The sequence below is a fragment of the Siniperca chuatsi genome, linkage group LG15 (assembly GCF_020085105.1).
Source record: "Siniperca chuatsi isolate FFG_IHB_CAS linkage group LG15, ASM2008510v1, whole genome shotgun sequence".
Lineage (NCBI taxonomy): Eukaryota > Metazoa > Chordata > Actinopteri > Centrarchiformes > Sinipercidae > Siniperca > Siniperca chuatsi.
The window spans coordinates 2426398-2453798 of record NC_058056.1 but is presented as its reverse complement, the minus strand read 5'-3'; the positions used below and the strand labels follow the sequence as shown (position 1 = coordinate 2453798).

The following is a 27401-nucleotide window of genomic DNA, read 5'->3' as shown; positions in this document are numbered from 1 at the left end:
AGATAAGATAAATAAATAGTTGTGGAACTAGATGTGTGCATAGTGGCTTTTCTTGTGTCTGAAAGCAAGTATATACTGCTACATATGTAAAGCTTACGCTTGTGTTAGCATATTCGCTCTGAGGAAGTAGTGGCTGTCAGTTGCACCATTATACACCGGTGAGCTCAGTATTTAAAACAGGTGAGAGTGCATAGGTTAAAATAAGCAACGGCCCTTATGCTGCATTGCAAGTGATATGTTTAATAAGTTAAAACAATAAAATTGTGCAGCTGTGTGATGGGTGTAACCTAATGGGTATAATTTGACTAGTAGTTCCTGGAAATGGAAGCTGGTGTTTGGATTAAAAAGCAGTGGCCCTTGAGACAATCCACCCAGCCAGATCAACCAGACCAGGCACAACGGCGGGTGCTGTGATCGCCCAGGAGGAGAGGAAAGAGAGACGGGATAGGAGCCATGCTGGCCCGGCTTAGACTTAAGGCTGCTCCTGGCTAATGTCCAGTCTGGACGAAAAGGGAAGTCACATACTGTTGTGCCCACATCTTTACAGAGACCTTCTTCATCACCATCCCGGATCAAGCACTCAATGGGCAGACTGTGTTCTGAGTTGATAGAGTGCAGAGTTTGACAGACAAAAGATGAACGGAGGAGGACTCCGATGATGCTTGGTGCTCAAACGCAGGCAAAGTGGACGGATACTGTTTCCCAAATGTCAAGCTTTTTATGTGAATATGGAAACCATATAATCATCACTATCTCTATCTGTTTACATTCCATCAGATGCAAATTCAGAAAATGCACTGCAGAATTATTTCCTGGGTGTAATACGTGTATGTATATATGCATATAAATAACTGTATATATTTGTAGAGAGTTCCTGCTCACAGGGCAAAAAGATACAAAGTAGCTTTTGTTTGCACAGCAGTTAGTAGCCTCAATTTGCACATATGATCTCTGCACCTAAGCACGTTATGTATTCAGCATCCAGCTGTTCTTTGTCTTCATTTGAAGTGATCTTGCATTTGTAGTTTGTCCCTGTGATCTGTCTAGATTGTTGCATTATGTGATTGTGTTTATGATGAATGTGTTTGTTAAAATTTGACTTGACTGGACTTGATATTGTTTGTTGTTACCTTATTCTAATAAAATTTAATTATCTGTTATGTTCTGTGTGTGTAGCATAAAGAGACTACAAACTCATTTTGTTGTGCAACTTGTGTTGTAAAATGATACATTTCCTTGTACCTTGTAGTGATAACAGTAAATGCACATTATGCGTTAGTATTTACCAAAAATTGCTGCAAATAAAGTCGCTGCTTCTGTCTGTCCTGCTGGAAACCATTCAAACAGGTTGACAGTAGGGATTTGTTTGGAACTGTTGAGAGCAACATAAACCACGTGACTGCGTAGTGGTGAGATCAAAGCGTGTAACAACTCTCTTTTAACAGGTCTGCCACAGACATACCTGACTTCAGTTGAACATGTCAGCATACAGTTTGACACTAATCATCCATTTTCGCTGTAACTAACCGGGAAACCGTAATGCTCCTATACAGTGAATCTAAATGTTGTGGGAGGATCTTCCAGCTTGGGTCTCTCATCTGTGTTTGCCATTCAGATGGCAGCGACACTACACAAGCTTGATTAACCTCAGCTAACTGGACTAGACAGCAACTGGCGAAAACATGGAACAGTGGTGAACCTTCCCAGGAGTGGCCAGCTGACCAAAATTACCCCAAGAGCACAGCAACGACTCATCGAAGAGGTCACAAAAGACCCCACAACAACTTCCAAAGAACTGTAGGCCTCACTTGCCTCAGTTAAAGTCAGTGTTCATGACTTCACCATAAGAAAGAGACTGGGTAAAAATGGCCTTCATGGCAGAGTTCCAAGACGAAAACCACTGCTGAGCAAAAAGAACATTAAGGCTTGTCTCATTTTTGCCAGAAAACATCTTGATGATCCCCAAGACTTTTGGGAAAATACTCTGTGGACTGACGAGACAAAAGTTGAACTTTTTGGTAGGTGTGTGTCCCATTACATCTGGCGTAAAAGTAACACCGCATTTCAGAAAAAGAACATCATACCAACAGTAAAATATGGTGGTGGTAGTGTGATGGTCTGGGGCTGTTTTGGTGCTTCAGGACTGGAAGACTGGCTGTGATAAATGGAACCATGAATTCTGCTGTCTACCAAAAACTCCTGAAGGAGAATGTCTGGCCATCTGTTCGTGTCCTCAGAACTTGGGTTCTGCAGCAGGACAATGATCCAAAACACACCAGCAAGTCCACCTCTGAATGGCTGAAGAAGAACAAAATGAAGACTTTGGAGTGGCCTAGTCAAAGTCCTGACCTGAATCCTATTGAGATGCTGTGGCATGGCCTTAAAAAGGCAGTTCATGCTCGAAAACCCTTCAATGTGGCTGAATTACAACAATTCTGCAAAGATGAGTGGGCCAAAATTCCTCCACAGCGCTGTAAAAGACTCATTGCAAGTTATCACAAATGCTTGATTGCAGTTGTTGCTGCTAAGGGTGGCCCAACCAGTTATTAGGTTTAGGGGACAATCACTATTTCACACAGGGCCATGTAGGTTTGGATAGGTTTAGATTTTGTTTTCCCTTAATAATAATAATAACAACCTTCATTTAAAAACTGCATTTTCTGTTTACTTGTGTTATCTTTGACTAATATTTAAATTTGTTTGATGATCTGAAAGATTTACAAACATGCAATAAAATAAGAAATCAGGAAGGGGGCAAACACTTTTGCACACCACTGTGTGTGTGTATGTATATATGTATGTATGTATGTGTGTTTGTGTGTATATATATATATATATATATATATATATAAAACTTTGTCCTTCACCCTTCACCCTCCAAGCTCGGGTCCTGTACCAGAGGCCTGGGAGCTTGAGGGTTCTGCGCAGTATCTTTGCTGTTCCTAGTACTACACTTTTCTGGACTGAGATGTTCTTCTAGGGATCTGCTGTAGCCACTCCTCCAGTTTGGGGGTCACTGCCCCGAGTGCTCCGATGACCACGGCACCACTGTCGCCTTCACATATATATATATATATATATATATATATATATATATATATATGTATTTGGGAGGTGCTCTTATTTCAGGCAAGGCAGCAGACAAATAAATAAAATAAATAATTAGAATAAAACAACATTTTGTTCTAACAAAGTGCACTTTAAAGACTGCTGTTTTCTTGGTTCAGATTGTAGGTATAGTATGTTTAAGACTATTCTAAAAAGAACAGACCACAGATAGATGTTTCTTTAACTGACTCTTGTAGATTATGAATGACAATTTCTGTGTTTATACAAACGATTTATGTATTCACAACTTTTGTATTTAGCTTTATTATTATGAGGACCATTCCTAACCACAGCCGAAGAGTGACTTGTCTCTGTCATGGGTTTGTTTTGGCAACCTCTCCTCACACACTGCAAAGGCCTGTTGAAACTTTGTAATCTGCTCAAGTTTTACTCACCATTTTTACCACATTAGGCAACTCATGTTGGAAGTCCTACATCAAGAAGGTTCATTGTAATGGAGACACCTAAATACCTAATAATTACTCTTACATCAATACTTAATTACGACTATTCCTCTTTAGTTTCCTTTTTACTTGAACTCTGTTTTCCTTCCTGTTTGTGTCCCATCATCCAGGCCAAAGAGGAGCTTCTGGCCAACGGGCAGTCTGGAAATGACTACGATGAGGACGATGAGGAGGGTGAGGAGGTGGATGAGGACAGTGAGCTAATGTTGAAGGATGAGCCAAAGGATGAAGTCAACATGGAGGACGATCTGGAGTATTACAAGGAGCACATCAAATTCATTGACAACATGTTGTTGGGATCTGGTGCATTTGGTAAGAAGATCTCTCTGAGCGGCTTCCCTCCCTCTCTAACCCCAGCCTCGGGCTCCTCCCCTGCCATGGAGTCTCCGTACGAGTGGAAAGCCCCTAAGAAGACCCTCCATCCCACCACAGCCCACTACCCCTCAGAGCCAGCACCCAGCGGGCCCTCTGCCGAGGAGTTTGACTACAGCTCATGGGACGCCATGTGCTACCTGGATCCCAGCAAGGCTGGAGAGGAGGACGACTTTGTGGTGGGTTTTTGGAATCCGTCAGAAGAGAACTGTGGCGTCGAACTTGGCAAGCAGTCCATCTCCTACGACCTGCATACAGAGCAGTGCATCGCCGACAAGAGCATTGCTGACTGTGTGGAGGCTCTGCTGGGCTGCTACCTGACCAGCTGTGGAGAGAGAGCCGCTCAGATGTTCCTCTGCTCACTGGGCCTCAAGGTGAGCTAGGACCTCCCACACTGTTATGTCTCAATATTGCATGATTCAGCAAAGTTATGTGTGAGAGAGAGAGAGCAGGGATTTTATATGACTGACAAAGAGGGAACTCCCTGTGTCAAGACTGCACACATTACATTCTTTGTCACGGGTCAGTTTCTGCTCTGGGCATGGTATTTGTTCTTACCAAAGAAAACAATGCATGAAATGTATGAAAACAAGAGTGTATAGAATCTAAGATACACAGATACTGCACTACATTTAAAGTAATTTGCAGTCAACTGTCTTAAACTTTTACCAACCTACCTGCTTTTGTTTATGGCGTTTTTACTGTAGTAGATGTTCGTTCATTTGCATAGTCCAACAAAGGTACATCATACAATTCTTTGTTCAGTTTATTAGGTTTGATTAAATCCCAGGCAGTCAATGTGTGAAGTAATTTTACTATATTTTAACACTAATGGTAGTGTTTCAGGAAAGTTTCCTAATTTTCATGAAAATACCATTTACTGTGATATTTTTGGCATGTTGGCAATAATTGTAGCATAAAAAATTAATACTGGCACATCCCTAGTTGTGATCACAAGCGTTTCCACTTTGGGTCCTGCTTCATAGCAGGGCCAACTGGGGCCAACCCCACAGCTTCCTCCTCTCTCAAGACCTTGTCTTGCGCTAACTTATGTAGGGTTATGCTAGCGACTAGAGACAAAGCACCATCTTTAAAGGTCTTGCTATTCAATACTTAAGTAACTTTTAACTGAATCTCGGTAGTTAGGAGTTTAGTGTCACTCCTACTTTCCTATTCGTACTTTGATGTAAAGATATCAGCCTCACTGTTTACTGGTCTTTGTCCTATAACCACGTTGGAGCTGTACAGGCTCAATCTAGTCGGGAACTTTTATTGTCTCTTACTTACTACCCACACACATCTAGGTGCAGTCTGTGAGCTTCAATGTAAGTCCATCAAATTAATATCTTGCCTTTTTTCAGGGTGGTGTTTATGGTTGTTTCCTGTTTCCGTATATACAGTCCATTGATCATTCATGTGACTTATAGATCATTATACATACCAAGTATAAAAAACATTATCAATGAATTTTAAAATACTTTTACAAAATACCATGTTTATTCCTAGTTGATACAGAAATGCAAAAACTTACAATGCTACAACCAACTTTTCCAGAATTTTCTTTAGCAAATGCAATCTTTCATGTTGACCCATCAATATGTAAAAAGGTTAAAGTTAAATTATCTGTGTTATCATTTGATCTGTAGTTAATCTGAAAATATTAATTATAGCAGCTTTAAGGTAAGGAAATTATATCATATCAGTGCAATATTACTTGTGACTAAGCAGCCACCATCATGGCTGAAAGCCAATGTAGGTTTCATTACCCACCCACATTTGCAAACAGTTTCAAAATGTAAGGCTCACACATACTTGTCTGTCCATAAGGAAATGCTATTACATTGTCCTAAAGCTAGAATAATTTAGCCTGGTAACTGGAAGATGGACCAATCAGGGAACAGCTGGCTGACTTATGAACAACTATTAAAGCAAGGATCAGAATGTGTACATCTGCCCAAAGCTTCTTGAGCCTCACCAGAACACAATAATCAGTAAAAGAGGATTAGATGGTAAATACCATATTTCCTCAAATAATGGCCAGGGGCATGGTCACCACAAATAAAGGTTGGTCCCAAATACAGGCGCACATAATACAGTAACTTTAATAAGCAAACTTTAATGGGGCAAACAGGAGCAGATCAGAAAAGGAGGAGGCTTCATACTAAAACATAGCAAATATACTTATCAAACAGAGGAAATTAGAAATGAAGGCCTGTCTCTAATATAAGCCTGCTTCAAATAAAGGCCTGGTACCCTCTGCAATTGAGGTGAATAACGTCCCCAGCCACTATTTGAGAATTTACGGTAGATAAAAATACAAACCAACAAGAAAGCCATAAGATGAGTGTGTTTTGAGGAGGGTTGCAAAAGAGGATGCTGACTACTTTGGGCAGGGTGTTTCACAGCTGAGGCCTGGACAGCAAGGCCCTGTCACTCTTAGTGACAAGGCAAGATTTTAGAACCACTAGTAGGGCCCTGCCAGAAGATCTCAAGTAGCGATCAGGCTCATAGGGTATTACAGATATACATGTGTTCAGGAGTCAAACCATGCAAGGTGCTCCTCCCAAAACAATGTTTGTCCAAACTGTCAGCGGGGATTTACAGAGGTATTAAGAGTTGTTTTTGATGACAACAGGTGTTACCATTGGAGAGAGGGACCCTGAAAGGAACAACGGTGCCAAGCCGTCAGATCATAGCCATCGACCTGTGCTACGGCTGGCTGAAGATCCCGCCCCGCTGCATGCTGGACCATCCAGATGCAGAGCGAACTCTCAACCACCTCATCTCTGGCTTCGAGAACTTTGAAAGAAAGATCAACTACACCTTTCAGAACAAGGCTTACCTCCTGCAAGCCTTCACCCACGCTTCCTACCATTACAACACCATTACAGGTCAGACTTCACCTCATAGCATCAGGACAGTTTTATCATTAGGTGGGTTCCCAGCCACCTATTTTTATGCGCATAAAAAAACCTGAATGGAAACGCTGAGATATCTTGAAATATTGCAAAACAGTTTTTACGCTTGGCTGAGGTGGAAAAGTTGGTGTATCGATAAAAGGAAAATGCAACAAAGTGCAATGGAAACTGTCTCAGCAAATAAATCATCAATGGAGCATATAACTTAAACGTCCACTGAAGCTTCTGCTCCTTTTGAAGAGACGAAAAATAGCATCCGACGAAAACATCAGATCTGTGTGGAGTGATGAGACCATAACCTTCCTCAAATTAACACATGAAACAAACGTAAATGTTATATTTCCATCATGTTTTATATGTCTCACTGTGTGAGGTTTGACTGGTGCTCATTTAATTACGTCATCTTGCTGCGTCCACTTCTTCTGCAATGGTTTAATGGCACCCGAATGGAAAATTTGCACCACCAGCTGTCTATCTTGACGAATTTACTCTGAATATTCACATAATGGTAGAGGACGGAAACACGCTTTAATTCTCCTTTTCTTTTGCTGATTTTCTCAAAATTCAGTTAAAATTTCCGCTATATTTGGGTTGAAACTTAGCCATTGTTTACTGTACAGTTCAGACTATTTTTTGTATTAATGACAGTACAGTTCAGAATAATGTATTTGGGAATTAAAAGTATCATCTAAGAAAAAGTATTAGTTGAATTAGTTCTCACATAGATATTAGATTTACACTGACTAACTGCCATGTGGCAGCTTGCTAATGTATGACACATATAGCCCTAAGAATAAAAGTGGTATTATTGATATGGTTGACACATCTGACCTGACATTTGATCAAAAAGCTGTTTGATAATGATCTAAACTGGGGATATTGTCAATTACACTTAAAATAAACACAATATACCTCAAACTACAAAATGTTATGCCAGTTGTCAGTTAAGTTTAATATATCCTTTGGCCTCCTAACACTGTTGTTTTTGGAAGTTATGTTACAGCTTATGATGCTGCAAATTGTGCAACCCAATTTAGTAAATCACTCGTTTGAAACTAGCTATTAGTTACTGAGAACTTAGAAAGGACTTTACACACAAACCTTATAAGCGATTTATGAAGAGCCGGTGCAACCAAATCCTGATAGATGTAAGTCCAATAATCACTCCCCTTTCAACTCTGATTTGGTCTCCACCAACTCCTGAGAAAAGTATTTGTAGTGTAGAGTGGGTTTATCAGAGCTTTTTCACTGAAAACAGCTGCCTGCTGCTGCTGGAAACCAGGCTGGATGAGAGGGGAATAACCTGGTGAAATAAGATAATACAGGCTAAAACACACTGTAGAGCTGAGGGAAACAGCAGAGTTGGTGATAATTCTCCTAGGGTTCATCACTACAAGTGACACCTTTCATATTACATTTCCTCTGTCTGCAGTCATTTGATCCATTTTTAGTTAGTGCATGAATGTGCTCTGAAAAATTTTATTTCACCTACCCGCATATCAGACTGTAGTTTGTTTTCCTTTCTCTTCAGATTGTTACCAGCGGCTGGAGTTCCTTGGTGATGCAATTCTAGACTACCTCATAACAAAGCACCTTTATGAAGACCCGCGGCAGCACTCTCCAGGCGTGCTGACCGACTTGCGCTCAGCACTCGTCAACAACACCATCTTTGCCTCTCTGGCCGTCAAGTACGACTACCACAAGTACTTCAAGGCCATCTCACCGGAGCTTTTCCACGTCATTGACGACTTTGTGCAGTTTCAGTTGGAGAAGAATGAGATGCAAGGCATGGACTCCGAGGTGAGTTCCGTTTCTACCAAAAACGCAGCTAGCATCAGTACTGAACAACAAAGCCCTGTAGAAAGAAACCCAATCTTTGCTGTTGCAGTTTTTTTCCCCCTAAAATAACAGTCAGTATTCAAAAAGGTCTCCCTGAATAACAAGACTGTCAGCTTCTATGAATCTGTTTCATATTCCAATGATTTCAGTACTGAAGAGAAAATGCAGTTGGATTTAATTTGCCTGGAAATGGCTATCTTGGCACCAGATCTCCTCTCATTGTGCTTGAGAGTTACTCCTATGCCTTAGGGAGAGCAGGTACAAACAAAAGCATACTGAAAAAACAGCTGAAAGAAATAAAAAAAAAAGCTCTAGTAATATGGTACCACTCCTCTCCTCACTAATTATCAAATAAGAGTAACAATAACATGATGAAGCTGCTAATGTAGCATGTTTTAAACTGTTCCATGTAGTGTCAGTACATTAACAGTTGGACTGTGAGTCTGTCAGTGGATGGTGTCAGTTGAGAATATCTATAGGTTCATATTGGATACTTTTTTTAAAAAACTTTAAAGACCAACTTAACATGTTGTTTTTGCTTGAACACACCACCTTCATATATTTAAAAAATGCACTCAAATCCAGACTCTCACTGATTGTCTACTAGGGGTGTAACGGTACACAAAACTCACGGTTTGTTATGTACCTTGGTTTTAGGGTCTCAGTTCGGTACATTTTCAGTACAGCAGGAAAAACAAACATTTATTTTGAAAAATGTAAATTCAACATCTCATTGTTACAGAGCCCCCTAAAAAATACTTTTGTTACCTTGCAATACTTTCCTCTTTCCATTCCTTCAGAGACATGTCTATTTCCGCTCAGCTGCTCCCAGCGCTACGCAACAGTATATCAGCTCATTGAATTTTACTTTGAACTGAGTATTAAGTATGCTGAAATAGTACTGCTAAATAGGTGTGCATGGTTATGTAATTTGTGAAAGTAAACTTAAACGAATTCTTAGATCAAGAAGTCTCTCCAGAGAAAGCAGTACAGTAATCTACAGGATGCTGTCAGTTTCATTCGTGAACAACTACTGTACTCTGTACTGTAGCCCAGAGGGGTTTCACTGAGGAAAAGTAGACGTCTCCAGAGGTGGAATTACAGATGTGCAGTTGAATCTACCTCATAAAGCTAATTTGCTATATTTGTATGAGTCAAAAAAAGCAACAAACAAGAAGGCGACTGAAATGCTGCAAACATGTCTGTGGTTCGGTCACAGAAAGATGAGACAACATTGAACCACTTGCAGAGACACATCAGGAATGCAGACCAACGCAAGTTGAAAAGATTTTTGTGTTCTTGCACAGGGTCCTCTGTTCTTTGCACAAAACAAATTAAAGTAACCTTCAATGCTGAAAGAGGTTTTGGTAGAAGGCCTATTGCTGTAAGTATGGAGCAATAATTGATGTTCCTTATACATACAGCTTCTACCCAGAAGTTTGTTAATGTTCTATCTAATCTGATAACTTCTTTGCAATGGACATCATATACGGTGAGGTGTCCATAAACAGTGCTTAATGCATTAACTTGAGAATCTTCACATCCCCCAAAAAGTTTTTTTTCCTGTATCATGTTTGATTCACCAGGCTTTTATGGCAAATTTTTTATTACAACAATATTTATTTTAGAAACAAAAACAAATATTGTTCATTGCATTTGGAGCATTTCATCAAGGTTTGGTTCTTTTTTTCACAGGAACCTTTTTACAACCTTTTTATTTTGCCGTATGTTGGCAAAAGAAAAACTTTCTGTTCTTTGCCATCTAAAAATACACAAAAAAAACCAAATTAACTATTTGTATACAGGGGTTAATAAATGGTTAACGTCCAGCCAATTCCGTGTGATTTGTTTTAATGCTCCTGTCCGTATTATTGTATACAGATATTTATCTCCTTCCCTCTGTATTTCTGATTTAATGGTACCTAATACAATATTGGACGGTTATAGCGGCTTCTTTAAATGAAAAATGTTTGTGGCTTGCTCCTGAACTGCCCTCCAAAACATTTTCAACACTGGGCAGAAATTTAAAAAAATTGTGCATGGTTAGATTCCTGTTCCGTAAATTCCCTCCAGCATTCGGCACTGCCTGATATTTTGATGTAATCTTTGGTGTTGTGAAAAGCCTCATGTTAAATTTCCAGGCGAATTCTTTCAAATATTTTGATTGTGTTGTCATAAAAATTCTTTTACGTGCTTCTTTCCAATCTTCTTCTGAAATTGTTATTGCCATTTGTTTCCCATTTCCCTTCAGTGTTGTCCACATTTACCTTTGTTTCCTGTAGAATTTTATACAGTTTTGAGATTTTACTATTTTCACTGTTTATGTTTCTCTGACTGAGGTAGCTCCTTATTTGTAAATATTTTAAAGAAATTATTGTTACCTATGTTAAATTTAGTTTCTAATGTTTCAGATTATCATATTATTTGTAATCATCTGTGAATACAAAATGAAGACTTGGGAGTGGCCTAGTCAAAGTCCTGACCTGAATCCTATTGAGATGCTGTGGCATGGCCTTAAAAAGGCAGTTCATGCTCGAAATCCCTCCAATGTGGCTGAATTACAACAATTCTGCAAAGATGAGTGGGCCAAAATTCCTCCACAGTGCTGTAAAAGACTCATTGCAAGTTATCGCAAACACTTGATTGCAGTTGTTGCTGCTAAGGGTGGCCCAACCAGTTATTAGGTTTAGGGGGCAATCACTATTTCACACAGGGCCATGTAGGTTTGGATTTTGTTTTCCCTTAATAATAACAACCTTCATTTAAAAACTGCATTTTGTGTTATCTTTGACTAATATTTAAATTTGTTTGATGATCTGAAACATTTAAGTGTGACAAACATGCAAAAAAACACTTTTGCACACCACTGTATATGTTGTTTCTGGATTAATATTACTGCTGCATTCATGTGTATGTTGCGTTTTTCTGCTATTGATGTTTAAGGTTGAGCCAATAATATTATAAAGAGTACAGTCTAGACCTGCTCTATAGGAAAAGTGCAGTGAGATAACTTCTGTTATGAATTGGCGCTATATAAATAAAACTGAATTAATTTTAACTGCTTTATATACTGTTGGGCAGTTTAATCTACAGCATTGCATCATATTCTACAAGGTCAGCAAATGTTTGCACTATTTGAGAATTTACAGTAACTGTTACAACTGTTTTGTAAATTTAATTAAGAAATGGTTTAAAATAACCATACCGTACTTCATCACATTTGATTATTTTCTTCTTTTATTTGCGACTTCCATATAAACAAAAACAACTCCTCCTGCTCTGTATTTACAATTTCAATTTCCTCCTCCATGTCTTCTTGTCACTCTCTTCTTCTGTGATGGTTGGCAAACCAGCTTAGAGGTACATTCCCACCACCAACTGTCGCACTCACGTCACGTGAGAACATGCTAAGCAGTCCTGCTTCCCAAATCACGTTACCTTGCGAGGCAGCTGGATTTGCAAGATCACGCAAGAATCCAGCCCTGATTTGCTACATAGCCTGCCCTGAATATAGATAAAAGAGACACTAAGGGATAGCTCCCATGGCGGAAACGGTATTGCCAAATCTCTACCAGTGGACACATTTCTACCATTGCACGGTATATACCATCGTATTACCCAACCCTAGCTGACAGCTTTGTGTGTTTTTGCTACCAGCTACGACGCTCTGAAGAAGACGAGGAGAAGGAGGAGGACATTGAGGTCCCTAAAGCCATGGGGGATATCTTTGAGTCACTAGCCGGAGCAATTTACATGGACAGCAGGATGTCATTGGAGACGGTGTGGCAAGTGTATTATCCAATGATGAGGCCACTTATAGGTGAGGAAGAGTGAAAGCACATTTATGTATTTATTTCCCTATTTTTCTGTTTTTCGGTCGTGATTGTTGCAAACATTCAGGATTTTTGCCAGTTTTGAAGAATTTAAGGTCTGAAGATGTTTGTCACTTTTGTTTACTTTATAACCCTCCATCCCCTCACCACTTACAGAGAAATTCTCTGCCAATGTGCCACGCTCTCCTGTGAGAGAGCTGCTCGAGATGGAACCAGAAACTGCCAAGTTCAGGTACGAGATCAACGCTTACACAAAACTATATTTGATGGCTGTCATTACATTTATCATAAGAATAGGCAGTTGTTGATTTTCTCTTTCCTACTGAGACAGTATTCACTGTAGCAATGCACAGATGAAAGGCCAGACCAATCATAATGAACTTAACTAGGGGGTAATTACCATTGGTGTTAAGAAAGAATTGTTAGTGTACAATTCCAATGTGGTGTTACGAATTTCATAGCTGCCCAACCAATATTATGAAGTCCTGTTTTATTGTGTTTATGCAGAAAAGATGCATGTGTTTAATGTCAATTCATGTGTTACGTAATTTTTTTTTTATTTGAGTTAAACGTTACAGTTTAAGTACAGTTTAAATGTAGACGCACTTTTCTGCCAATTCAGTTCAATTACAACAAATGTATTTTGTTCTCAAAGATATCTAAATAATCGTCATAAATAATAATAATAATCTCAATATATCAAAATGTTTGGGATTATCATTGTAGCCATAAACATGCAGCCTTAATAACCAAAATGACACGAATAGCATTTACATAAAAACACATGTAATATTGTAATAGCAGGACAGCATAGTTACACAGCCATAAAAATAATTGTATAAATAGCACAAATAACAAGATGTCACTGCGATGTGTCATTATTGGTCGTAAATCAGCACATTACACAAAATCCAAATATTGTAAATTCTCAAAAAAAATAGATGGTTTTCAGATAGTACCCAAACAAATGAAGTTTGGTTGCTGAAAAAAGATGGTCAAAAAACTTTGAGGGGAATGAAATTACCTGTACTATGATACCACACATGGGCTCTGAGTTTCTCTTTTTTAACAGGAATACCTTCGCTAATTGGCAGTTTTTCCAATCATTGTTAAGCTAATGTTAATGAAACTCAACACTTCCCTGCAAATAAAAGCCTACTAGGAAAGAGAGTGATTTTGCCCTTTGAAGTGCAAATTACACTTTGTCATCATGAATGTCATCATCTGCCCCTGTCCGGAAGGATCTCTGTGGTCCATCCTTGTGCAGCCCAAAATTTATGACCGCATAGACCATTCACGCCGACACGTGTGAACATGTCCACCTCCACCTATGCAGAACAGAATTGTGTGCACATCTGCTGTCAGTGTCCATGACATGTTTTGGAATATATCCAGCCCTTGCTGCTGTTATTAATGTGAAATATCTGTGTTGAGTTTTTTACATTAACTTAACTGCTATTCAAAAACTGCAAAATTTGGGATAAAAGAAAGGAAAAATAAACATACAGCAAAAAATGTCAATTATCACAACATGACTTTGTTGTTGCACTGCTTGAATTAATGATGTGGAAATGTACATTACTGCTATACTGAATGTGTCAAGACAATAGGTTAATATGGAGGAAGTGTTAAATTTGCATTATATGGGGAACAGGGGAAATTAGGAATAAAGGTCTGTCTCTAATATCAGCCTGTTTCAAATAAAGGCCTGGTTCTCTCTGCAGTTGAGGTAAATTAAGGCCACTATTAGAGAATTTACAGTACCTACAATCTGAGACCCTGTTACTTTTCCTCTGTGTGCAGCCCTGCAGAGAGAACGTATGATGGGAAAGTCCGGGTGACGGTGGAGGTCGTCGGTAAGGGCAAGTTTAAAGGAGTTGGCCGCAGCTACCGGATCGCCAAGTCGGCGGCGGCACGAAGAGCTCTGCGCAGCCTCAAAGCCAATCAACCTCAGGTCCAAAACAACTGAGCTCAGCATTAGTACCTAAGCTATAGACGCCTAACGGAGAAAAAGCAACGTCAGCTTCCCACCATAACGCGATGCTAGCCCTGTATCGTCAGCCTGCAATGGCACAACCAAGGCAGCCAGGGAATACTGTGTGGGGACGCAACAAAATAAACAGACTGATCTCACAACAGATTTCACATTGGATCTTTTACCTTTTTTTTTTTTTTTGCAAACACAATCTTTACTTTCCCTCTCTGCTTTGTGTAATCACATGAGTGCTTTATTAACATTTAGCAAAGTGTTTAAAAAAGGTCAGGTCGCAATGTCTATTCCTCACAGTTTTTGATTTTTGTTTTTTTGGTTAACCTCTGTCAGTGAGATGAGGCTTATGCTTATTGTGTAGTATTAGATTGTACATAGTTCAATCAAAGGTGTAAATCAAAGTATGTAGGAAGTAAAAAAAAAAAAAAACGCTAAACTCCTCAGCCTGTGCACTAGTGCCAGTCAGTTTTAAAGCGTTTTTTTAAACGCTAAAGACAGACATGGCTAACAGATACCACTGGAGCAATAGCCTGGTGTGACTTCTGTCTGAAATCTGTCTTGAAATGGTATTCTTAATCATTTTTGCACTTATTCCATTAGGGTCTGTTACTTTGAGAATTGTGTGGTCACGTTGACACCAAAATCATATACGTAGCAAAGTATATAAGTATATATAAAAATAATAAAATACATGAATAATATTCTTGGCCTTAGATGCTAAGGCTCACCCTCATATCCTGCAAAATGGATAGGAATTTCAACATTCCCAGTTACTGTAATTTAAACTAGTTTTTAACCGCACTTGAGGTTGCATGTTCTTGTAACTTATGTATAAACCATGACAACTGGATGGCTTCTATAAATGTTCTAAATCTATGGATATATCTAGAGTGTGTGAGAGTGAGATTAGATGTTTATGGCATTATCTTGATGATTTAGTTTAACATGTTTTGATACCAAGAATGGATGGGATTGAATTAGTCATTCTTGCGCACTAAATGTCTTTCCACGGAGCAAATCATCCAGTTTTGATATAAGAAGAGAAAGACATATCACATGTTCAATATGCTGCAGACTTTTCTACAAATTGGATACTCGTGTAAGACACAGAATCTTTTCAAATACAGTCTTTGTGAAAAAGGCCAATTCATTTCAACACACTAGTGTTCCTCACATCCCGTACCTACCAAAGCTATATCAGATGTGATACTAGGAGGTTGAAGTCAATTCCTAGGGATAAGGATACCAGCCTTTTTTTTGTTTTGTTTTTTGTTTTCTGTTCCAACAAATTTTGCTTCTCGCTAAATGTATTTTTTTTTCTCATCAATAAGCCCTTTTTTCACTTGAATACCTCAGTTAATTGCATGCATTTTCTTGTCTATTTTTTTCTTTTTTGTTTGGTGCTATGTTTTGTATTAAGCTTGAATTTCTCATCTTTTTTGCACTGTAACTATAATACCTCTTTATTTGACCTTTTTAAAAAAACATATTTTTTTTTTTTTTTTTGGAAATCTGTTTGATTTGGTTGTCTTGTTTGTCAGCCATCAAGCTGTAGGGGAGAGCTGCATTTTCGTCTCTTCCCCCTCCCAGACTTGAGGTTGACACTTGATGATTTGTTTGAGGGGTTTGGGACGGGGGCGGGGGGGCAGGAAGTGTATTCTCTGCACATAAGCCTAACTGTTTGTTTCCCCTCATTCATTAGCTATTAATTTCATTAGTTGAGAATCTGTTTTTGAATTCTGGATAAAAACAGAGGATTGATTGATCAGATGGGTAAATGCTTGTAGAGGTAATCAGACTGCACTCTTAAACTAAGGATTTCTCTGACATTTACTCCAAAACATAGGCAGAGTGAAAAATACTTATAGACGTATTTCTTCGAAACTATTTTCGTGTATAGGGTTGGAAGAGACATATACCTGTGTGGTTTCTAAACTGTGTTAGTATAGCTATCTGAAATCAAATTCAGAGTCATGGAATCCCACCCACAGTTGCTTCTACCTCAAGACGGTGCACTCAATGTTCATTTATGGACAAGACTCCAATTCAGTTCAGTAACGCTTTCTGACGGTGACAAGTCTTTTTACTGTTATAACTATACCGTCTACATCACATTAAGTATACAACACACAGATCTCTTTCACTGAGTCAACATTCCCACACAGTAATTTGTGTCTCATGTCTTGAATAGAAGCAGACGAAACTCAGTGCCTTCTCTGTGGGAGATGAGTGACAGCATAGACTGGATTTAAATTCAATTACAAAGGGGAAGTTGTTAAATTCATTAATCCAAATTTTAGTTTGTATATACAACTAAAATTTAATGTGATTTTGTTTTTACTTTTAAGTAAATCACATATTTTCAACGAAAGACTTTAAACAAAGATAGCAGATCTTCTCTGACTCATGCAGTTTGCAGATCTACCCTACAATATATATAAATAATAATCTGCCCATTAAACCCAACCAGCCATTTTAGGACCCATAAAAAAGACTTCAACTGAACTGAATCCACCATCAACTGGGCTCGCAAAATAGGGCCCGGAATCCAAAAAGTAGTTACAGTGAATCTTTCTGATGCTTTGCCCAAGGCTGGATTACCAACCAGGCAAAGCAAGCAGTTACCTGTCCCATTGCCCAGACCCTCTGGGGGTCCAGCGGTTCCGGTTCACTATGTGGCAATGAGTTTGTGGTAATATGATCAATTGCAAATTTATTTTGTAATACTTAATGCAACAATAAAGCACAGTATAAACTAAATTAACAGAGTGATACCTGCATTATTAGTCAGGACCCCGTCTTGGCCAGTTGACTTCATCGTTAGTGCAGGTTAACAGTGTTAATATTTCAGTGGCTGCAATGCTCATTAAGAGCATGAAGATATATTTTTGAAGGCCTATAGTGAAATTTACTGGGACTGGCTAACTCAGAAAAACTCAATAGCCACTTTGGCTGAATACAAAATGCAACACTCATTAACAGGCAAAACAGGCATGATGAAAACAGGGTCAAGTCAGTCATTTACAACAATGTGATTATCTGACAAGAGACTGTTCTCGAGTCCTGTTGGTTCCACAACACAATTTAGCACAGGCCAGAGACCGCTATCAATTCAAGCTGAAACCAATATAGACAGCAAAGTTTAACCCAAGTCCCACTTTGGGTCAGGTTTTCGGGGTTCAGGTCATCCTAAAAACCTCTAGTCAAGAGTGAAATAAGAACAAAGCTTCAGCTAACCACTGAAACTACTACTACTACTTGTAGAAACAGCAGAATGTCATCTTTGGACTTTGTTGAGTAGGTTCAAGAAAAGCATACATTTAAATCCACTCTGCTGGGACTAATCTTTTATTTGTGTCATCTGCCAACAGCTGAGAATTTCTCTGATCTCTTGTTGGGTGGCATACTTAGATATTCATATTTTCCCACAGATAACCATGTGAAAACTAAAATATGACTTTGTGAAATCCTTCCGTTCATGTTTAAAATCTCAGTTACACCATGAAACTAGTGCATTTTTCTATAATCTGTCACTGTTAAAAAGAGTGCAATCTGTCATTATTTCTCAAGCAGGTGTCTGACCCTCTAGTATACCTATGTAAACCCTTAAATCTGGGCTGTGCTTTTTGATTTCCCTGTTAGAGAGATATTGTCAGACTTAAGATTTGGAGTGTATCTGGCCCTCGAGTCACACACCTTCCAACACCTCAGTCTGTAGTGCACGCACACACAGCCATTTAGAGTTTTCCTCTGGCTCAACACACTAATTATCTGTAAGTCTCCGGGTGGGACGGGGGGAGGGATTACTAAAAAAGAATGTGAAATCACGCATATGGTGCCACACCCACTCTATTTTTGTCTGTGACTGATAAAAATAGTGATCACAAATAATCTTGTCAGCCACAAGTGGCATCAATATCCAACAACCATGTATGTTTTTCTTTCTTTTTTTTATTGAGGAGGAAGGTGTGTGTGTGGGAGTGCTGAAGTTGAGGTAGTCCTGTGTTATTCAGAGTGGACTACATTTTCTCATACTGGCAGATTTGTTTTTCTTTTCTTTTTGTACATGTAGCACAATTGAGCATTGCACTTGGGCGCCATACTTTACCTCATGTCAGAGTGTGAAAGGGAGTGAAAGATGGAGGGAAAAAAGAAGTGTATATATGATGCCGTAATGTTAAGAGAACTAACTTGTGGTTCAGGCTTTGCTGCTGTTTCAATTGCTGGTATTATACAAACCTGTTTAAAAAGAGAATAAGGGGCTATGGGAGGGGAGACAAATACACTGTAAAAAGAATCTCTGCAGTTTGGGGCTAAAATATCTGGACGTAATGTACACTGACGTCCTGCCTTAAAGGGTGGGGTATGTGATTTTGGAGAAATCCAATACCATGACAAATACCATGATATAGAGCCAACAACGACACAGCGAGTAATGTAACTAACGTTAGCTAGGTTGTGGGTTAGCAAACTGTCCCTACAGCTGCTGCTGTGAAGCTAACAGCCAGAGAGGACGAGACGGTTTCCCAGAGCCAGCACAGCAGCTCCAGACAGCGACGCTCACAACTCTCCTGCTGCTACAGCTAACATCACAACAACAGCAGATCTGGGCGAACTAGAAAGTCAGCTGAACGTCCGTGGGCAAGTGATTTAACGTCACCTGACACACAAATCATGGCTGGAATAGTGCTGTTTGTTTGTTTATTTCCCATTTCCAGAGCCAGGGCTGTGTACAAACACCAGATTTATTTTTTCAGCACACACTGAATGGACAGCTAGTGGACCGCGAGGAGATATTCACTGAATTTGACAAAAAGACGTTTATTGGATTAGAATCGCATACCCCACCTTTAACAAGCTGTTTGGATTGTGAGTCAAAACTACCACGTCCAATCATGACTTGAATGATGAACTGACTGATAACTCTCTTCTGACTACTTTGATATATACATGTCATCCCAGCGATGCTCCCAGCCTCTTTTCTACTCCTGTAGTGTGTTAGTTTGGAATACAAGACAAACCTCCCCTAGCCCTTTATTGGGAACTTAAAGGAAAAATCCACTCAAACTTGTTCCTGTGCTTTTGGATAAATCATAGACCATAATGCAGTGTTCACACTTGTCTTTAACATGCCCAGTCTACTTATACACCAGTTTGTGAATTCCTGTGAACTGGGACTGCCACTTGTTTTTTTTTTGTTTTTTCAATTAAAGATAGTATTCAAAATCTCAGTGTGTAAGTGCAACAGGCTGTGCCTTGTTCTCCAGCAGGGAGCGTTTGTAAAACAAAAAAAAAGACTTTTTGCTGCCCTTTAAAAATGCAACTGCCTTACAGTAGCTTGTCACTCAAGTGAGCAAGCGCAGTTTAAGATTAGGTTGTGTGGGTTGTGATTGAATAATTTCTAACGAATTACCCATTATTTTAAATTTGCAGAAATTCTTTTCCCCTATTGACAGCCTTAATGTGTGTTTCTTTTTATCAGAATTGGGCATAAAACCAGTTAGACAAAACAGATAATCAAGGCTGTAAAAACTGCAGCTGAGATTTGTAGTTCAACACCCAATCTAACACCCTATCCTTTGTGGTCTTAAGTATCCCCAAGTCCCTTGTGCACTAAGTTTTAGAGTGGACAAGAACTTGCAGGTTCAGCTTACCAGCCTTCAGTCCTTTGAAGGCCACACCTTTGGAGGCTGCATCCTTTGAGATTGGAGGCTTCTGAAATGGAACACAGCTAGAGATGGTAAAGAAATAGCTTTATCTGCCTCTTTGACAAGAGTTTTACTTGGTGTTTTTTGATAAAAATGGCGCCTCTAGAAGGAAGCCTTCTGCGCTTTGATTCTGGACTGAAACATTTGCCTTTGATGTTTTATATTGCTTAATTTTGCCTGCCTGTAAAAAGTATTCATGCTGCTTGGACTTAATCATGTTTCATTTTAATTTAACATTGAATCGCTGTGAATGTAATTTGGACTTTTTGACCCTAATCAACAGAAAAAAATGTTTTGTCAAAGTGCAAATTGTTCATCTCCCTCAAGTCAATATTTAGCAGAGGAACCTTTGGCCTCAGTTACAGTCTTGAGTTTATATGGATCAGTCCGTATCAGCTTTGAACATGTAAACACTGCAGTTGTAGTTGTTCGTCTGTAGAAAACTGCTAGTTACTACTCTAGCTCTGTAAAATTGCACGGGGACTTTAGGTGTGTTTGTGGTTATGTAATATGATGGCCAAAAGGTCAATTTTGGTTTCATCACATTATGTGAGCCATGAAGCCCTGTAGCTCCACAGACTTCTTGTTGGCCTCCTGGACTTGTGGTCTTCTCTTACAGACAGTTTTTAACAAGAGCCTGCTTGAGGCAGATTTACAGCTTTATTTTCTTCAGGTCAGTCATAAAAAAAAAAAATCTAACTGTACTGAGGGATTTCTTGTATCTTTCCCCTGGTTGTACTTCTCAATAACCTTTTCACAAATTTGTTTAGAATCTTTTCTTGCAGCGTCTTATCCCTGATCCTAATACGTATCACAGTCCTGCATCACTATCTCCCTGAACACTCACTAAGCAAACTCAAGGGGTCACAAGCCAAAAAGGTTGGGAACCACTGGTTGAATCTTTAACAATGTCTTATAACTTGTCCTAAGTTTGTCATATGTTTTTCATGTAAAATCTTAAAAGATAAAAGTAAAAGTAACTAGTAACTACAACTGTCAGACAAATGTAGTGGAGTAAAAAGTACAATATTTCCTCTGAAGTGAAGTAGAAGTCTAGAGTACCATAAAATGGAAATACCAAGTAAAATAAGAGAACCTCAAAATTTTATTTGTAATTGTACTTGGTTGCTTTCCACCACTGCCCTTCTTATATGATGGAAAAAATGACATCAGGCTGATGCAAAGTAACAAAAAAGGATTCCCCAGACCAAGAAAGGTCTCTTCTGATAATAATTAATACAAATCATATGAAATCAAAGACGGTGAAGGATTTGTTCTTGCTGGTGGCCAGAAACTATATAAAGAAGACCACTGCTTTATGTGGTACTTCAACACTATAATATATCCAGTTTGTATTGACTGCAGTAAGAGACCTTTCTTGTTCCGACACAATCATGTTTTGTTTTTTTACTTTGTACTCGCCTACTTTAGCAAAGACGATTTCCGACCATGTGGTGAGTTTATTTTGAACATTCTTCCTGTCTGAGTTCTAAGAGACCGTGATGCAGGATCGTGACACTTAGTATGACTGTCCTTGATCAGGGCTAGCAACTTCTACAGTGGGCTGCACCTGTGATGCTTTAGCTTTCAACGCAACCGGTTGTCTGTTTTTATATGTTTTTAATTTAAATCAATATGACTCTGTATTTGACTTTTAAAGTTTTTTTCTCAATCATTGTTAATCCTAATCCTGATTACATCCACAGTGATTCAAAAGTCCTTGGAGTGCTTTTACTTTTTATTGAAACTGTATCTGGATGTGATGTCATGTCATCTACATGTGGCCACGTATTCACAGGCATTAGAAAAAGAAATGCACCACCAAACAAGAAAATGAACCCTGATTGCCAGTATGTTTTCCAACAGTATTAGTGTTTGGGGTGGATTTTTCCTTTAAGGTCCTTGGTAAAGCGTGATCAATTTTAACAGAGAACTGAAATGCCTTTTGATAAACAGTGAAAGTGGGGTGGGGGGAGAACTCTTTTGGCAGCAAGATATTGGTCTCATAAAACCAGCATAGAGTACCAATGATGACTGTTTTTAATTTTTTTTGGGGGGGGGGGGCAGAAAACCAGCAGAGTGGAGCTAACGGATCGAGGGATGAACTGTTATCAGTATGGGGAATTATGGGCCATCACAACCTGCAGCAAATGTTTAAGGGACATTGAAATAGAAGATGAACTCCTCACTCATACTGTAATACCGTGCTGCAGTGGTTTGCGGTCTGCACCTTATGGATCACAAATACCTTTAAATTTTCTTTTTTTGATTTTTTTTTTTTTTTTTTTAATATAATTGTAGCCCAGTATATCTACAATAAAAGTAATGGTATGGTCATTCACCTTTGGTCCTGTGGGTTTAATTGAGTGTTTTGCAGATGTGATGACGACATGAGCTGCAGAGGCCTGTGTTTGTGATCTCTGAGACTGAGACATTTTAGAAACAGATAAATTGAATTACTGCGGAATGTCGCAGCTATTGGCAAGACTTCTATGAAATCTGCTGAAATATGGATACTCATGTTCCCCAGATGATGAATGCAAAAGTTGGTGACCCCCTGATCTTTCCTTTAGCACCACCATTAGGCCAACTTTCCACTTAATCGTTTTACACCAAAATTAGCACGTATATGAGGTTTTTTTAAGCACAATTGACTTCTTTCACATTGCCAGTAGACGAGTTTGCCTTTTCAGTTTCTTTTTTCTGTGTCGCATTCGACGTCAAGGATGTTCGCGTTCGACATCAAGGATGCACTGGAAAACGGGGTTAGAAAACGGTAGAAAGCAGCATGGAGGCCAGTGACAATGTTACGGTGGTTGGTGTGTGTAGCCCACAGACTGTATAAAAATATGGTGTAAGTTAGCCACAGTGTTTCTGGTTAACAGCTACCTGCTGGACAGGTGTGTTTACGGTGTTTGTGAGCTCTGAAAGACGTCACAGCGCGGATATAAAGTCACAGCTGATGGACTGTTAGCTAGCATGCTAATACTACATAAACATATGGATGAGACGTTTATAGACATCTGCAGATAGTAACAGTTGCACCGGAAAAGCGGCGAAAATGAACGTGTCCACCCGGGTGTCATGTTTCCATCACTGCCGATCGGAGCCAGAGCCGATAAATACCCATGTCTACTGCAGAGTCATTTGACCTGGGAGTGAATGCCAATTGTATCCTTTCACACTGAAGATAAAAGCCAGATGTTGGCAGGTTTTTGTCCAGTGTAAAAGGGATATTATACTCTAAAAATATCAAAATCTTAAGTTCACCAGCTCATACACATTTATTCACGTTCTGTACAAGTGTGAGACAATAACATCGATATTGATCCCATGTCTGTGTGTTGAGTACAGAACTGGAGGCAGGACATGGTTAGCCTAGCATAGCATGCAGACTGGAAGCAGGGGACACAGCTAACCTGGCTTTGTCCAAAGTTCATAAATACACCTATTAACACCTCTAAAGCGCACTGATTAACATGCTGTATCATTTATTTAATCTGTGCACAAAGAGAAATGCAAAAAAACTTATGTGTTGAGTTATGTGTTGGAACTATTTCTTGTCTGTTGTGTGTCTAGAAATAGTTCCATTATTACTGACTAAAACCACAAATTCAGTGTCATTTTTACATTTCTGTTTGTGTACAGATTAAACAAAAGAGATACGTGTTCCAGCTCACACTTCATTCGCTTCCTTCTCTAACATTTATAGTTCCCATTTAATCATTTTTATAGGTTAGAGACCGCTCTCTTTGTTAATTTAATCATCTTTTATATCATTATTTTACATAAGTTATGATGACATTATGGTTATAATCAAACACTGAAAAAGTGAAAATGTTATTCTGGTGGCACACTGCAGACTCTAAACCCCAGAGAATGAATCTTTTCCTGAAGAGCACTAAATGAAAAGCTTTCTTCTAGTGCCACCATATGGTCAAACTGTCAATTGCTAATTTGTTGTAGATTTATATAGTCGTGAAAATATAACCATGATGATGAAAATTCTAGGTGGTATTTACATTATGCCCCCATCCCCTCTCCCCCATTGCCTTCTCTCTCTCTCTCTCTCAACCCAACACGGCAGTGGCTGATGGCCGCCCACCACTGAGTCTGGTTCTGCTCGAGGTTTCTACCTGTTAAAAGGAAGTTTTTCCTTGCCACTGTCGCCAAGTGCTTGCTCATGGTGGGTTTTGTTGGGTCTCTGTTAATAATGTTATAAAGAGTACGGTCTAGACCTGCTCTATAGGAAAAGTGCAATGAGATAACTTCTGTTATGAATTGGCGCTATATAAATAAAACTGAATTGAATGAATTTTATGAATACCTTCAGATAGCTGTTAGTGTTGTGTGTCCAGAAAGAGGAAGAATTCCTTGCAGCTCAAAGGTGAGATTTATCAGAAGTGTTTTAAAACAGTATGTTTAGGTTTTACAAGGAAAAAGGCTTCAAGTATGAAGACTAACTATGGTAAGTTCGGTAAGTCAATGTTGAAGCAAGTGGGTCTGTAAACTGCTGTTTAACAGACGGATGTTTAAAACAGACAGTTTGGGAAATCATTTTGTTGCCATTTTTATGCCTTTATTTGAGAGTTGAATGAGAGATGGGGAATGACAGATCCCAGGCTAGACATGAACCAGGGATGTTGCCGTTCATGGTTGGCAGCTTAACCCCTAGGCTACCAGGGCGCCCCAGCAGTAATAATTTCACAGTTGTCCTTCATTTTCTCTTCCAAATAAATTTGACTAACCTGGGTTTATTTCCAACCAGTCTGACCTCTTGATGTGGTGTCTCCACACATCTCAGCTATTAACTTGATGAATACAGTGTCAATATTACTGATAGGAATCAGCCAAAGGTATGAAAATAAGTTATTTGACAGAACACTCTCCACTCAAGGTCCACTTACTAGCTTGCTCTGGAGCTTTCAACTATATCACCCAGTCTCAAAGCCTTCCCATTTTTCTGAGCACTTTTAGAACTGCTTTTCGACTATGTGCAGAAATGAAACGACCATACTTCCCAATGAACTTAAATTGTTACTAGATATTGATTAAGGTCTAGCAAATGTCGATTGTCTTACTCATGACACCTCAAATCCATGTCCTCCTGACATGCTGTAGTGCTTAGTAGAGAGACCTGTTTTCACTCCTCCACCTCTGTGAGCACAGCCTGCACATCATCTGCCCAGCTCCTCCAGTCTGCTGGCTCTGAGGCTCGTCAGCAGCACCCACTATATTAGCTCTGTCTGAGGTGCCTGTTGACTACACACCACAGCAATGTAAGTACAACTATTTATTATTATGTACATGTTTGAATGTCCAACTGTTCATTTAACTAACAATGTGTCCATATTTCAAGTAGAGATGTAGTGAAAGTAAACATATTTCAACTCAGTACATCAACCATTTTAAATGCATAAGAATTTCTACAAATTTATAGGACATACATTTTGATGTCAAATGAAAATAGGGGCATTAAAAGGGAAAAGAGTTTAATGTTCTCTGAAAATGCTTGCCTTATGATCTCTGGCTGCAGGTCCTATAGTTGACCCTCCTGCATCACTCGGAGGTCAGCAGCTGTTTCCTAATCTGCTCATACTCTTGGGTAGATATAAGATGAAGCCTGTGGTTGACTTTAAGGACTCTGGCAGAATGAATGCCTGGTTTGATGAGGTGAACAGGGACAGTTTGCAGGTAGAGGAGCAGCTCAGTTCCAGGGGAAGCAGAAAACTATGGAGCTCTAAAGTTTTCAGGGTTCTGCGCGGATCCTTAAAAAGTCTTAAAAGGCATTGAATTCATTCATCTAAAAATGTATTGATATTAAAATGTCTTAAATCAATCTTTCAAAAGTCTTAAAAATGCTAAGACATGGGAAGTAGGGTTTTGTAAATCGTTTTTTTCTGATGTTGCATTGTGTGTATGTCATGCAAGAGAGCCAATAATAACAAATGGAAAGTTGTTATATTGACATTTAAGGTGTGTTGATTGGTTCACGATGTCAACTCATGCATTTAGTAACATGCAAGAAAACATTCCACCTTAAAAGTTGCTGATAGCTGCCGGTAGTCTTTGAGTCTGTAGCTAGCTAACGGCATTCATCATTCACTCTTCTGATGGTTCCTTTATTTGTGATGTATTTGTAAAGAAACATTACAAAGCCAGCCTGTTAAACTCGGTCAGCTTGTGCTGCGTCCACAACGCCTGCAGGGAATGAAAGCTTGCTTAGCGTCCTTTTCATATTCAGCCTATTAGATGAGCTGACCCTGACCTCTGCCTGCACTGCAACTTGTCCGCCGAAAGGCGGTTTCCAATGCGGCTTCATTTGTTCGGCACAAGTAAATGAAAGCTTTCAACACAAACTATTGGTGTTCATTCGCATGTAAGTTGTTGCTTAATGCCACTAATTACAACCTACTACAGCCATAGTATGGCCTAATTCTTAGCTAGGTGTTTGGCTGACTGCCACGTAATACTCTCAACATGATGGAACTATTAATACAGTCAGTCTAACATTTGATCGTGTGATCAGTTATAGTTAACCGTGCACGCACGCCATAGGTGCGCTCCTGTACTTGAACAATAGCACACACACTGCTCATAACTGAATGAACACACACACAATAGAGATGGACAGATGAATTATTAACAGATATCTCTTTTTTTGAAAATAATGTATTTTAAAATATATTGACATTTGAGAAGTTAAGCAGCACTTAACAATTGCAGTATTCAATATAATAAAGTCAAGTGCAATTTAATCCATTAATGCAAATATGTCCAATATTTCCAAATATGATCTACAAAAATACTATTTAACATAACTAGAAAGCAAATGGCAAGAAATCAAGCTCGTTCTAATGAAAAACGTTTCAGTTAAAATTAATAATACATTCATTACGTTCTTGCCAGCTTGACAGGTTAAAATTATTGTGGCTATGTTCAGTTTAATTTTGTTCAAAAACACGATTTTAATGTTGGAAGAAAACATTGGTAGCTGGCCAACAAGAAAAGCTAGAGGTTATTTGATGCTTACAATTCTACTCAGGTTAGCTAATGTTAGCAAGCAGTGAAAAAAGCCAGCATGTTCTAATGAAAAAAGTTTCAGAATCAGCATTTCAATGTTACAAAGCATTTATTATTGTCTCTTCTTCCGCCCTTCAGCTATCAGA

General features: G+C 39.0%; 1 protein-coding gene across 3 annotated transcripts in view; it reads left to right on the top strand.

The window, feature by feature from the left end:
* dicer1 (dicer 1, ribonuclease type III) overlaps positions 1-22573 on the top strand; it is a 75190-nt gene extending 52617 nt beyond the window's left edge. For all 3 annotated transcript variants that reach the window (XM_044165782.1, XM_044165781.1, XM_044165780.1), the window contains 6 exons: positions 3683-4318; positions 6580-6835; positions 8394-8662; positions 12359-12521; positions 12691-12766; positions 14338-22573. In XM_044165782.1, the coding sequence (XP_044021717.1) occupies positions 3683-4318; positions 6580-6835; positions 8394-8662; positions 12359-12521; positions 12691-12766; positions 14338-14503 (1566 nt within the window). In that variant the 3' untranslated portion in view covers positions 14504-22573. The remainder of the gene's footprint in view (positions 1-3682; positions 4319-6579; positions 6836-8393; positions 8663-12358; positions 12522-12690; positions 12767-14337) is intronic.
* Positions 22574-27401: the final 4828 nt, after the last annotated feature.